The following is a 15368-nucleotide window of genomic DNA, read 5'->3' as shown; positions in this document are numbered from 1 at the left end:
AAGATTTACATAATCATTAATCATAATAGTTATACCACCTCTTATATTGACCTCTGAATCGGTTCTTAGCATATTATAGATAATCAATAAACATTTATTGAATGAATGAATGGTTATTGAACTATTGTGGGGGGAGACTGTGGACCCCAGTGAGAACTAACAGGTAACACACATAACATTACACACAATTCAAAAGATTTCAGTTTCCTTTCATAATTCCACCCAAAACCCTTTGCCAAAAGGTTTTTCTCACCATGGGAAATTGTTTCTATTTTCTCAAGCATCACAAAGATTTCTTAGGCACCAGGATCCATACCTCCCTCAAAAGTTGTACGTCACAGCCTCTTCATAACCTAAGGCAACTTTTGCCACTCTCTCCTCGTCTAGTCTCCTGAAATTGGGGTTGGTCTTGTTATCTCTGTGTGGGCAATGATAATAATCCAACAGTATTATTATCATCAACAACAGATTTTACTGAGCACTTGCTATGTGATAGTCCCTGTTCTGAGCACTTCTAATCATAACAATGCATTCACACCTCGAACAAGCCCCTAAGGATTTCTCTAAGTGGATGTTCAGGAGGAGAAGGGAGAAGAAGAGGAGGAGGAGGGAGGCGGAGGGAGAACAGGAGGAGCCAGTCCACTTAGGGGAGAGGGACCAGTTCACATAGGGCCATGGTCTGACTTTGGTGATGTCACACACCTTTGGAAGCTCTCAGAGGCCAAAGGCATCCCAACATCCTTGTTATGCAAATTCTTCTGGAGAAAATGCATTGTCAGCACCAGAAATTGGCACCCATGGTAAGACCTTCCTTGAAGTAAGAGTTTAAGCAAGTCCCTGGCCCAACAGTGCTGCAACGAGGTCAGAAAGAAGGCACTGAGGTGCAATCCTGATTCCACCCTTGGCCAGCTGCGTGGGCTTCTCTGAGCCTCAGTTTTCTCATCTGTAAAGTGGGAACGACAATAATAAAACCTTCCTCAAAAGGTTCTCGTAAGGGCTTTGTGAGAAGGACCATGGGCATTGGTCCCAGCAAATGGTTTTTGCTCAATAGTTGTGGGCTGCTCTTTTGACTGGCATAAGCCAAAGGGCAGGCTATCTCAGATCAGATGCTTTTTAAAGAACTATATTGCTCCCTAAATGAAGCCTTCAAATCCTCAGGCTGTTGCTCAATTTCTGGCTGGTTCCAATCCCTCCTTATAGCTAAACTTTTACCCCTCCGTTCGGCGCCACCCCCCCTTTCATATACCCTGCATTCCAGCAAAATTGGCCAGTGCACCACAGGCCACACACACCTGGTGATGTCTACCCCAGGACCTTTGCTTATCCTTTCACCTCAAGAGACCTCATGGTAGAGTGAATAGGCAAGGGCATCAGAATTTAACAGTCTTGGACTGTATCCCAGTTACACCTCGCAGGTGCTGTTGATCTTTAGCAAGTGACAAAACCTCTCTGATCTTCAGTTTCTTCATATGTAGGATAGAGTGGATAATTTACACTCTATATGAATCTAAATTCGTAAACTTTACAGATTACGAATGAGGGTTAAAAGGGGATAGGAAACTCATCTGGACCAGGGATGTCTATTACTTATCATTATTATTAGTGTAAAATAAATAATAATATTAGATGCTAATTAGTGTTATTACATATAAGTATATAATAGATTATTATAATTATTATAGCATATAATTATACATAATATATAAAAGTAATATATAATAGTAAATAATTATTATAGTAAAATAAATAAAATGTTAATGTTAATAATAGATGTTAATGTTATATTATGTTATCATATAATTATAATAATAGGTTATTATAATTATATATAATAATACATAATAATTATATAATTACATAACATTTATAATATATAATAATATAATATATTACATTTATTATATATACTAGATATTTATTGTATATATTAATTATATATTATATAATATAAATATTACATAATATAATTATGTAATTATTAAATTATATAATATATTATTATATAAATATATAATAGTATTAATAATAGATATTAATAATTATTTGTATTAATAACATATAGATATTAAATGCTTTTACAATGTTAATAAGCATTTACCATGTGCCAGGCACTGTTCCAAAAGCTCTACATGTATTGTCATGGAATTCTCACAACAACCCTTTGATGTCAGTACTATTGTTAAACAAAGCCACTTTACAGATGAGGAAACTAAGGCAAGGAGAGGTAGAGTACCTAGCCCAAGGTCACACAACTAGGAAGTAGCAAAGCAGGGTTTTAAACCCTGGAAGTCTCACTCCAGAGCATTGCTCTCCAATAGGCCACTGGACATTTCAGCAGCAATAGACATGTTTTGTACCATCGATATAGTAACCACCAGCCCCCACACAGCTACTGAGCTCTTGAAAAGTGTCTACTATGGCTGAGGAATGTAATTTTTATTTTTATCTAATTTTTATTAATTTAAATAAAAACAGCCACATGTGACTAGAGGCTGTCGTATTGAGAAGCAGACTTTGGGACCATTTCTCTGAACCACCACACTTCACCTCCTGACATGTAGTGTCCGTGATTGAACAAGCTGGCTGTAAGAAAAGCAAACTTTGTATAACAAATGTGGAGGAATAAACTTGACTTCTATAAAGAAATACTTCTGGTGTTCCTGGGAATATGAGGCTCCCATTTCCCACTTGACTTGGAGATGCTAACTTTAGACAAATATTTCACCTTCTCCTAAACTTTATTCCAAAGAAGAACCAGCAGTGCAGCTGTAAAGAGGAGGGAAATTGGGTCCTCCAGCTCAGCATCCAGGGGGCAACAGGGAGTGGTGGGAACGGTGGCAAATTGAAAAGCTCGTCCTGCTCCATCTAAAGGAACAGGTGCTGCTCTGCTTCTGCTGGGAGGTACACCTATGATGGCTGGAACTTCAAGCTTTTTAAAACAAAGTTGGAAACCTGGAAAGTTTATGGACTACCAGAGTTTGAAATATTGAGGAATGCAAATATTTTTAAGACACTGTGCAGCGAAACAAACACATCATGATTAGGCCTGAATCAAGGCCTAGGCCATCATTTCAAAACTTTTGATTTTAATTCCTTGGCGGTCCAGTGGTTAGGACTCCGTGCTCTCACTGCCAAGGGCCTGGGTTCAATCCCTGGTTGGGGAACTAAAATTCCACAAGCTGCGTGGCACGGCTTTTGATATTAATCAATGGTTCTGCATCCTGGCTGTGCATTAAAATCTCCTGCGAGAGCTTTTTTAAAAGAAAAATACCAGTCTGGGGTGGAGTGCTGACGTAGAACTGTTTTCAAAGCTTCCAGGCATTCAGGTATGCTTGAGAGCCCCTGATTTAAATGCCTCGGACCCTTCATCCAATAAACATTTGTTGCACGTCCGTGTGCTGTATTTTATTATACAGGGACAAAGGGACAGGGACAGGGACAAGGGACAAAGTCGGCGCTTGATAGATGGGATAGAAATGTAGAAAAATAGGCACCTCACTTTACCTCTCTCTCCCCACCTCCTGCCTCTCTCCCTCTCCCTTCCATCTCTCTCTCTCTCTCCCCCTTTCTTTCTCCATCTCTCTCTTCTTTTAAATCTTCCCCTCCTCACGTCTGTCACCCCGAGTGGAAAGTGGGAGGAGGAAGGCAAAGAGGACAAGCTCTCGTTTACTCCCATCCTTTTCTCTCTTCATTTTCACTGACATTTGAGCCCTGAAACCAGCCGGAGGCCTGGAGTATATGAATGACTTCCTGGCACGCCTTGGGAAGACTTGAGCAGTTCTGGCATTCTTTAATCCTCATCAAACAGGATTGGTCAAGAGGCTTACAACACTGAAGAAAGCCTCCAGATAACTTCCTGCTGTGAGACCACAAAAGCAGCCCTGGGGGCAAAACAATAAAGCAGTATGGACTGGGGTGTGGGGAGGTTCCCCCTCCTTTGCATGCAGGGAGCATTCATTTTTTCTTTCAAAGATTGCAGAGGAGCAAAAAAAAAAAAAAAAAAAAAAAAAAAAATTGTGAGTTGGAACAAATAGAAACTTGAAGATAGAAATTTTCTGGCTTTGAGCCAAGGGCTGTGCTCCCCTTGGTCTGTTTAGAGCTGAGTCAGCTGGGGCTCCTTTAAAATGAAACTTGGTTTAAAGATTCCAACTCTTCAAAGGCAGACATGACAACATTTGCTTAGATAATTTCTCTCCCATTGGTTTTATCTGATATTTGAGCTCTGAAGTGGGAGCTTGAAGGCTGGGGGTATAAGCTGAGAAGCCCCTGGCCACCCCCAGCCAGGCTTTCTGTTTTGTTATAAGCCATGTCCAGAGCTCGGAAAGGGCTCAGTACTGCCCTTCTCTGCTCAAAAATCTGCTACCCATCTGTGTATCCATCCAATAAATACGTACTTAGTGTCTCACATAGGCTAAATTCTACGCTAGAACCTAAGGATTATATCATTTATTGCTATCATAACAGCAAAAACAGCAAACGCTTAAATGTATAGTCCCTATTCTGTGTCCCCTACATGTTCTAAAAGTTGTTTATTTAATCCTTATTGAAACTCTTCTATGTTCCTCTTCTTATGGAGGAAGAAACAGAGGTTCAGAGAGGCCCCATGTCACACATCTGAGCTGGGATTCCAGACTAAGGCTGTGGGCCCTCAGATGGGTGCCACTGTCATGGAACATATAGCCTAGTGAGGGAAGCATAATCATTAAACAAACAAGGTAATTTTAAGTATTTTGGTGCTCTGAGGATTCTAAAACAGAGTATTTCCTGATTTATTTTTGTAGAAGAAGCCAGTCACACCTTGAATGATGAGAAGGAGCCAGCCCTGGGGAGAGAGAGAGAACACTCAGGCAGAGCAAAATAGCAAGTGCAAAGGCCCTGTGGTCCAAACCTCTCCAGAAACAGCAAAGGCCAGTGTAGCTGGAGGAAAGGGCTAAGAGGCGGGAGAGCAGAAAACAGGGGTTGGGCTTCCCTGGTGGCGCAGTGGTTAAGAATCTGCCTGCCAATGCAGGGGACATGGGTTCGAGCCCAGGTCCGGGAAGATCCCACATGCCGTGGAGCAACTAAGCCCGTGTGCCACAACTACTGAAGCCCACGTGCCTAGAGCCCGTGCTTCACTACAAGAGAAGCCACCACAATGAGAAGTCAGCGTACCACAACGAAGACAACAGCAACTAGAGAAAAGTCCACGCGCAGCAACAGCAACGAAGACCCAATGCAGCCAAAAATAAATTAAAAAAAAAAAGCATACATTAAAAAAAAAGAAAAAGAAAGCAGGGGTTTTAGGCTACATGAGGAGTAAAGGTTTTATCCCGAGGACAGGAGCCTGGGAGCATAAACAGGGGAGTGGGAGGTGGTTTTTCAATCTCGCTGGGTCTCTATTCATGCCTCAGTTGCCCTCATCTCAGACCCTTCTCACTCTTGCTCCTCTAAGACCCAATTCTTGTGAATTCTTTGCAGCCCCCTGAATAACAAAAACAAGGCAAACCACCCCCAATCCTCCTCTCTCCGCTCCCTTTCACTTTATATGCTGGACTTGTCTGTGGAAGGACAAATAAACATTAAAAATAAGAAGCTTAAATTTCCCGGTCTCCCCGTTTCTGTGGGAGCATAGGAGGCTAACTTTAGCTGGTGCCTTGCTGCAAGTTGCAAAATTACCTCCTGTCACCAAGAGATGAGAAATTTGGTTTTGCTGTGGATAAAGCCAATTAGCTAACACAAATGGTCACTCCAATTACCTGGGTGTGACAAATGGTGTTATCAAGTCCTCTGACTTGAGGATTATCTTTTATCTGGCTGTGGAAAAAGGTGAGATGTCTTTCTGTCTCGCAATCTCTTAGCAAATTGCCTGTGAAGTGCATCACATTAACGCTTGTGGTTTCATGGTTTTCAATTATATTTCTCCAACAAGTGCACGTCACTTCTTATTTTTTGCTCATCTACACAGCCAGTCTATGAGTCCCAGGAAGCCAGAGATGACCCAGTTTGTTGTTATAATTTTATAGTGACATAATGGACTCTGCCATTAATTCTGGGTTCGAATCCTGTGTGGCCTGGACAAAGCATTCAACCTCTCTGTGCCTGAGTTTCCCTTTTGGTAAATTGGAGTTATGTATAACACCGCTTATTTCAGAGTGTTTTTACCAGGACTTATGGGGCAAAAGGCTTAGCACAAATCCCAGCACAAATCAAACCATTATAGTCAATAATAATAACCACCATGCTTTTGGGATCGCTCATGCTCATTGGGTCAGCACCATGTCAAACCCCAATATTAATGACAATGGAATGATATCTGCATTCTCAATAAAAGCTGATATTTAGTTTTGATTGGATGGCAGGCATTGGGTTCATTCCTTTTTATTTATTTTTTAAAAATTGTGGTAAAATACACACAACATAAAATTTGCTATCTTAATCATTTTTAAGTACACAGTTCAGTGGCATTAAGTACATTCACACTGTCGTGCACCCATCACCACCGTCCATCTCCAAAACGCTTTTCATCTTCCCGAACTGAAACTCTGTCCCCATTTAACACTAACTCCCCATCCCCCTCCCCCAGCCCCTGGCAACCCACCAGCCTATTTTTGTCTCTGTGAATTTGACTCCTCTAGGGACCTCCTATAAATGGAATTGTACAATATTTGTCCTTTTGTGTCTGGCTTATTTCACTCAGCATAATGTCCTCATGTTGAAGCAGGTGTCAGAAATTCCGTCCTTTTTCAGGACTGACTAATATTCCATTCTGTATTTTATATACATTTTATATACATCCATTCATCTCATCTGTTAACAGACATTTGGGTTGCTTCCACATTTTGCCTCTTTCGAATAATGCTGCTATGAACATGGGTGTACAAATATCTGTTCATGACCCTGTTTTCAATTCTTTTGGGTATATATCCAGAAGCAGAATTGCAGGATCTTACGGTAATTCTATTTTTAAATTTTTGAGGAACTGCCATACCATTTTCCATATTTTACATCCCCACCAACAGTGCACAAAGATTCCAATTTCTCTACATCCTCATGCATACTTGTTTGGGTTTTTTTTGTATTTTAGTTATGCATTTATTTTTATAGTAGGCATCTTAATGGGTATGAAGTGGGGGGCTAATTCTTTTTATATCATGTCATTTTGAATAAAGGTGCCCTGGATTCTACCGTTTGAGTCCTGAACTTGACCTTCCTTCCAACACAGACTGCTTTTTACTCTTAGCCAATTTAGTCCAACAGTTCCCCAGAGCTGCATCTTTAAGCCTGCTTGACCTTTAGAATCTCCCGGGGATGCTTCTATTATGAAACTCGCAGAGTACCAGGCATTGTTCTGCCAGCCTTTCAGAGCCTTAGCTCAGTGTTTTTCTAAGTGGTCTCCAGACCATCAGCATCATTAGAGATGCTGTTAGAAATGTCAGTTCTCCAACCCCACCCCAGACCTACTGAATCAGAAACGTTGGTGGTGGGGCTCAGCCCTCTGTATTATAAACCCCTGCCCCGCAGGTGACGCACCCTACCATTTGAAATCTACTCTTTGTTAGTTCATCAAATCTCCCAGACAAACCCATTTTAAGGGTGAGAAGACTGAGGCTTGCATGGATGGTAGAAGAACTTGCCCAAGGCTCCTTCCTTGGAAATGTTTTTTAACTGATAGATTTACTTTTTTATTTTTTTATTGACGTGTAGTTGATGCACAATGTTGTGTTAGTTTTAGGTATACAGCAAAGTGTTTCAGTTATATGTACATATATGATATATGTATTCTTTTTCAGATTCTTTTCTCTTGTAGGTTATTACAAAATATTGAGTATAGTTCCCTGTGTTATACAGTAGGTCCTTGTTGGTTATCTGTTTTATATGTAGTTGTGTGTATATGTTAATCCCAAACTCCTAATTTATCCCTCTCTTCTCCCTGGAAATTTGAGTTCAGCAAGTGGGAACCAAAAATCTGGACTTCAACACCTCCTTTTCCTATTCTCCACCCCCTCGTACACAGGGGTGATTCTTATGTGGGCAAGACTGGGGCCCCGTGTCTCAGAGGAAGGCCTCTATGAGCTTTCTGGCTGGCACAGATTCATACAGGTATTGGTTTTCATTTTCTGTTTTGTTTGCAGAGTTAAGATTGCTTCTGTTTATAAAGCAGACATGGACCCAGGCTGCAAAACAGTGATTCTTGAAGTGTGGTTCCCTGGATGAGTCTGACCAGCCATATCAGCATCACCTGATAACTTGTTAGAAATGCAAATTCCTGGGCCCCATTCCAGACTTACTCCCAGGAGCTGTGTTTTAATAAGCCCTGTAGGTGCTGCTGATGTGCCCTCCATCTGAGAACCACTGGAGTGAAAGTTCCTTCTTTCTCTCACCTCACATCCCTCTGCAATGTGGGTCATGGGGACCATGAGTGGGCAGACCCCAACCTCCCTCAGTTGTTCTTTGACTTAAACCTCACCACCTGGGGCTGGGATTCCCACCCTTTGTCTCAAGCCAAGCTAGTGCAAGACCCTCCCTTACAACAGGGCTCAACTGTAACCCCCCCTTCTTGGAGAAGGTTCCCCCCCACCCCACACCCCTAGCTCAGCTACCTTTACTTTCCTAATGCCTCTGTTATGAGTTTAATTGTCTCCCCTTTGACATATGTCAATTTCATACATTGAAGTCCTAACCCTTAGGACCTCTCACAACGTGACCTTGTTTGGAAATAAGGTTGGTGCTGATGTAATTAGTTAAGTCACAATGAGGTCATACTGGGGTAGGGTGGGTGTAACTGAGTAGGACCCTATGAAGCCTTCCCAGCATAGACCCCCACCCATGTCCTCCGCCTTCCTTTTGTCTGTAGAAAAACTTTAGTCAAAGAGTAAATTTTTTTAAAAAAAAGTAAATTTAATCAGAGAAGAGAGAAAACGCAAAAAGAAAGGAAAACAGTCAAGCAAGACAAAATAACAATATTTTAGCCATCAAACAAAGTCAAGGACCTTTATTTCCTCCTCCAGGGCTATAGATAATATTCTGTCCATATCCTTTGAGCTCGTTTGCATATATTGAAACTCCCACCAGGTGGAAGAGGTTTACTGTATGTTGCCCACAGCACATAGACTGGTTGGAACCAGAAGGTTGATGATGCTGAATCCCAATTACCTCACCACCAACCAATCAGAAGAATGTCCACGAGCTGACCACGCCCTGCTCCCAGAACACTATAAGACTCCTCACTACCCCTTCCAGGGTGGGACACACAGTCTTGAGGGCATTAGCCCAATGTGGCCCCCTTTGCTTGGCAGAGCAATAAAGCGATTTCTTTCTACTTCACCCAAAACTCTGTCTCCAAGATTTAATCCGGCACCGGTGTACAGAGGCCAAATTTTGGCAACGCTTGTCTCTAATTCGGTATGACTGGTGTCCTTATAGAAAAGAGAAATTTGGACACTGACAGGCACACATAGAAAACCATGTGAAGATGAAGGCAGAGATGGAGTGAGGCTACCAGAAGCCAGGGAATGCCAAAGGTTGCCAGCAAATCACCAGAAGCTAAGAGAGAGGCATGGAACATTCTTCTTCATAGCACTCAGAAGAAACCAACCTTGCAGACACTTTGCTCTCAGACTTCTGGCCTCCAGAGCTGTGAGACTACATTTCTGTCATTTAAGCCTCCAGTCAGTGGTACTTTGTTATGGCAGCCCCAGGAAAAGAATACAAACCTCTCATCTCTCTGTACTGTGCTTCTACTTTCCCTGTGCCATGGGCCTGCTGTGTCCTCAAAGCCTGCAGGGGTACATGGCAGGGACTCAGCAAATAAATGCCCAATGAGTGACTGAGTGATCCTCCCAGGGGAGGCAGAAAGAAGGTAGGACTGTGTTAAGGAAGAGGAATCTTGGACCTGGACCCACCTCCTCTCCTGTGTGGCTCTGGGAAAATCCTGACCCCCTCTGAGCCTCAGTTTTCTGCTCAATAAAATGGGGCCTACAAACAGCTCATGCAGCTCAATATCAAAAAAGTACATAATGACCCAATCGAAAAAAGGGCTGAAGATGTAAACAAACATTTCTCCAAAGAAGACATACAGATGGCCAAAAAGCACATGAAAAGGTGCTCAACATCACTAATTACTAGAGAAATGCAAATCAAAACTACAATGAGGTATCACCTCACACCCATCAGAATGGCCATCATCAAAAAATCTACAAAAATAAATGCTGAAGGGGGTGTGGAGAAAAGGGAACCCTCCTACACTGTTGGTGGGAATGTAAGATGGTACAGCCACTATGGAGAACAGTATGGAGGTTCCTTAAAAAACTAAAAATAGAACTACCACATGACCCAGCAATCCCACTCCTGGGCATACCAGGAGAAAACCATAATTTGAAAAGATACATGCACCCCAATGTTCATTGCAGCATTATTCACAATAGCCAGGACATGGAAACAACCTAAGTATCCATTGACAGAGGAATAGAAGAAGAGGGTGTGGTACATATATACAATAGAATATTACTCAGCCATAAAAAAGAATGAAATAATGCCATTTTCAGCGACATGGACGGACCTAGAGATTGTCATACTGAGTGAAGTAAGTCAGACACAGAAAGACAAATATCTTATGATATCACTTATATGTGGAATCTAAAAAAAAGGGTACAAATGAACTTATTTACAAAACAGAAGTAGAGTCAAGGATGTAGAAAACAAAGTTATGGTTACCAGGGGATAAGCGGGGGAGGGATAAATTGTGAGATTGGGATTGACATATCCACACTACTATACATAAAATAGATAGCTAATAAGGACCTACTGTATAGCACAGGGAACTCTACTCAATACTCTGTAATGACCTATATGGTAATAGAATCTAAAAAAAACAGTGGATATATGTATATGTATAACTGATTTACTTTGTTGTATACCTGAAACTAACACAATATTGTACATCAACTATACTCCGATAAAAATTAAAAAAGAAAAGGGCTTCCCTGGTGGCACAGTGGTTGAGAATCTGCCTGCCAATGCAGGGGACACGGGTTTGAGCCCTGGTCTGGGAAGATCCCACATGCCGCGGAGCAACTAGGCCCGTGAGCCACAACTACTGAGCCTGCGCGTCTGGAGCCTGTGCTCCGCAACAAGAGAGGCCGTGACAGTGAGAGGCCCGCGCACCGCGATGAAGAGCGGCCCCTGCTTGCCACAACTAGAGAAAGCCCTCACACAGAAACGAAGACCCAACACAGCCAAAAATAAATAAATAAATAAATAAATAAATAAATAAATAAATAAATAAATAAATAAAATAAAGTAAAATAAAAATTAAAAAAAAAAGGGTCCATCAGATAAGCTGGTATCTCTAAGCTCCCTGTGTTATCATATATCCTACTTGCTGCCTCCCCTGAAGCCTGCATGGAAAATGTGGTTTCTTCTGGGTGCCATGCAGAGATGGTCCTATCCATGACCCTCACCCCACTTGTGTGTGCCCTTCCCACTTCATAACAGTAACAGTCACTGCACACTGACCTTTCAGCATGCCAGTCAAGATCTCCATGACCCCATCAAATCCTCCCAACCTGCCCTGCAAACCAAGTGCTGCTGTCATCATCATGTCCATTTTGCAGATAGGGAAAACTGAGCCTCAGAAGGCCAAGTCAAGTGGCTTCAGGAGTCACGGCGAGTGACTGGTGAAGGTGGGATTCAACCTCCAAACTCAAGCCTTTGGTTGCTGTGTTTTCCACCCCCAGGCAGACTGGACCTAGGTTACAAGATGAATATTTACGGAGGGCCTACGGTGTGCCAAGCACTGTGACGGGCGCTGAGGACAAATCAGTGAACAGTTCAAAACAGTTCACTGTCCTCATGGGGCTCATGAGCTAGAGGAGGATATAGACAAACAAGTGAATCAATAACAGTGGAATGTAAGGTCAGGTGGAGAGAAGGAAAGTAAAGGGGAGAAGGGGAGAGAGAGTGGTCTTTGTTGGTGAGATGTTTGGAAACATGGAAGAAGGGATAGTTGGGTGGAGACCAAGCTGGAAAGGGAAATCCAGTGCAGTTGACACTCAAGGCCCTCCAAGAATGAGGCTAGGCCTTTGGGCACCTATATCACCTCCCCCACCAGAGGACCAGCACCAAAGGCCCTTACCTATGGGCAGCAGGTATCTCAGCGCCAGCAGCACCAGGAGCCACTGCCGGCTTCCAGGGGTGCCCTGCCATGGGGCGGCCATTCAAGGCATCCGGAAGATGGGGGGGCCACTCTTGGCCCTTGGTACAGCCCCCCGGCTGAGCCCACAGATGTGTCCGGCACCGCCTCTCCAGGGCCAGGAGGCCAGGTGGCTGAGATCCGGCAGGTATCAAATGTACCCAGTCGTCCTAATCCCTGTGAGGCCAGGCAGGGCTGGGAAAGGGCCCCTCGCCTGTTCCCAGGCCCCGATTGTCTCCCTGGGCCCTTGGTTCAGCCTACCTGGGTTCTCAGGAAGACAGGGACTCATGGGCTTGGAGGTTGCCTGCCAGGCTTGGCCATGGGTGTCTGGGAAAGACTCCCTGGCATGTAGGCGGTACTTCCTCTGCCTGTTCCCCAAACCCAGGGCCACCTCACAATTTTCATGAGCTCCAGGCACTTTTGCTGCCTTATTGAGCCCCCTCATCCATTAAAATTTTTAAAATATATATATATATATATTTTACAATAGCTTTGGTATAAAGGTAAATATAATTCACAGTGGAGTTTATTCATTTTTTTCCCCTTCTGATTTTAGAAGAAGTGAAACATTTTTGTGAGCCCCTGAAAGGATCATGGGCCCCAGGCACTGCACTTTCTGTCCCTAAAGGATGAGTCAGCTCTGCCCAGAACATCAGTCCTGAGAAATACTTCCTCAGAGGAAAGAAAGGGGTTGGATACCTTTGAGAAATCCCATGGCCTCTTCTTAGAGGCTCAGAACATACATTAACAGCTCACAAAGGAGTGGACTCCTTAAATCCAGCACTTGCCAAACCTGTTTGACCAAAGACCGGTTTTAAGAACAGAGAGGTTGAGTAAGTTGCCAAAGTCACACAGCCAGTTTGAACATAGGTCCTTTGGGTACTGCAGAACATGTACTTCATCACTGTCCTGTGCCACTACTTTCTGGCTGGAACAGAGCAGAAGAGTGTGGGCATCCTGTGTGATCTCAGAGCCCCAGGTTTGGAAGGAGAGACCCTGGAGGCAAAAGGGACCAATAGGGGCAGCGGACTGCTAGAGTGAGTCAGGGAAGCGCAATTTGAGTCATAGTGGTGGGGCAGAGGGACAGGAACAGCCACTTGGTGGGTGGAACAGAGTGGGCTTGGAGAGTGATGGATGAGGAGGAGACAGGGGCAGAGCAGGACTCCAGGATGGGAGTTCTGTTGGGCCGATGGCTGGTGGTAGCCCCCTGCTTCTCCTGGATCCATCCCCACACAACCTTGGATCTGGTCACTTAGCCCAACTTAAAAACTTCCAGTGATTTCTCATGACCCCAGGACAGAGTCTGATTCTTTAATTGGCAAAAAAAGACCATGCAGGCATGGTTTAATGCTCTGCTGTCACTGTCTTGTAATTCTTCATAATTTTTGAACAAGGGGTCCCTGTTTTCATTTTGCACTGGGCCCTGTGTATTATGTATCTGGTGTCTGCAAGAGGTGGTCTCTGCTACCTTGGCAGCCCAAAGTCCCCCTCCCAGCACTATTTCTCTCTCTCTCTCTTTTCACACACAGCTTATGTTCCTACAGTTCTGAACCTCTTGTCTTCCCCAAAGCTCAACATACTGATCCTTTCTCTTCCTTCTGCCTCACATGCTGTTCCCTCCACCCACTAAGTAACTGGTTGCTTGTCCTACAAGATCCTAGGATGCTCCCTTGACCCTCTGAGGAAGTTGCTCAGACTGTCTCTTGTGTCAGCACCTCGCTGCTACTTCCCTCTCTGACCACCTGAGCTCATTTTTGCCACTGATGTGTTCTTAAGACCGCTCTGTTTCAAGCCTATGAGTTCCATCTACCCGTCCATCCATCCGTCCATCCATGTAACATGTAAGTATTGAGTGCCTACTGTGTGGGGGGCATTGTTCCAGGTACAAAAGACACAGCAACCAATGGACAAAACAGACAGACATCCCTGCCTCGTGGGCAAATACATTTAAGTAAGGTCATTTCAGATATCAATAACTCTTAGGAAGGGGGGGGGGAAAGGGGGAGAAGACAGTGATTAATTAAAGCAGGAGGTTGCAGAGGGGATACTTCAAGCAGGATACTTCAAAGCAGGAGGTTGCAGAGGGGATACTGAGGATGTGATACGTACACATGACAAAGATCCAAAATGCCTGGGGAAGAGCATTGTTTGCAACAGCAAGTGCAAAGGCCCTGCGGTGGGAATGTTCCTGAGGCCAGTGTGGGTATAGAACAGGAAGTAACGGGGAGAGACACAGAGAAATGGATGGGGGGAGTAAGATCTAACGGACAGGGCTCAGTCCTATTGCTTATGTCCAGCACCTATTTATTTATTCGTTTGTTTGTTTGTTTGTTTTTATTGAAGTATACTTGAATTACAATGTTGCATTAATTACTGCTGTACAGCAAAGTGACTCAGTTATACATGTATATACTTTTTTTTCATATTCTTTTCCATTATGGTTTATCACAAGATATCGAATATAGTTCCCTGTGCTACACAGTAGGATCTTGTTGTTTATCCATCCTATATATACCAGTTTGCATCTGCCAATCCCAAACTCCCAACCCGTCCCTCCCCCAACCCCCTCCCCCTTGACAACCACCAGTCTGTTCTCTATATCTGTGAGTCTGTTTCTGTTTCATAGATAGCTTGATTTGTGTCATATTTTAGATTCCACATACAAGTGATATCATATGGTATTTGTCTTTCTCTTTCTGACTTACTTCACTTAGTATGATAATCTCTAGTTGCATCCATGTTGCTGCAAATGGCATTATTTCATTCTTTTTTTATGGCTGAGTAGTATTCCATTGCATATTTGTACCACATCTTCTTTATCCATTCATCTGTTGATGGACATTTAGGTTGTTTCCATGTCTTGGCTATTGCAGCACCTCACCTAGTAGTTTAGAATATGCTTGCTGAATGAATAAATACACGAATGAATTAATGGATAGATGGGTGAATGAATGGATGAATGAATGAAAATATTTGCTAAAAATGGAGTTGGCATGAGTGGGGGGAAATCAGAGAGGGCCACCCAGAGGAGGCACTTGATTCCTTTTGGTTACAAATTGCCCCAGAGGCTCCTCTTTTCAAATACAGTACTTGGGGCAGGGGTGACTGGTGTTCCTTAACATGGATGACTTTTTTTAGCTAAAGCAGACCCAGAGCCCAGAGGGGCTGAGCAGAGGTTATGGCTCCTGGGTCCTCCAGC

General features: G+C 43.3%; 1 protein-coding gene across 1 annotated transcript in view; it reads right to left on the bottom strand.

The window, feature by feature from the left end:
• The window catches only part of MUC16 (mucin 16, cell surface associated), a 139075-nt gene extending 127491 nt beyond the window's left edge, over nucleotides 1-11584 (bottom strand). The window contains exon 1 of the mRNA XM_068534971.1: nucleotides 11494-11584. Within this exon, the coding sequence (XP_068391072.1) occupies nucleotides 11494-11584 (91 nt within the window). The remainder of the gene's footprint in view (nucleotides 1-11493) is intronic.
• Nucleotides 11585-15368: the final 3784 nt, after the last annotated feature.

The sequence above is a fragment of the Eschrichtius robustus genome, chromosome 2 (genome assembly GCF_028021215.1).
Source record: "Eschrichtius robustus isolate mEscRob2 chromosome 2, mEscRob2.pri, whole genome shotgun sequence".
In the NCBI taxonomy this organism is placed as follows: Eukaryota; Metazoa; Chordata; class Mammalia; order Artiodactyla; family Eschrichtiidae; genus Eschrichtius; species Eschrichtius robustus.
This window is presented reverse-complemented; position numbering and strand designations above follow the sequence as displayed.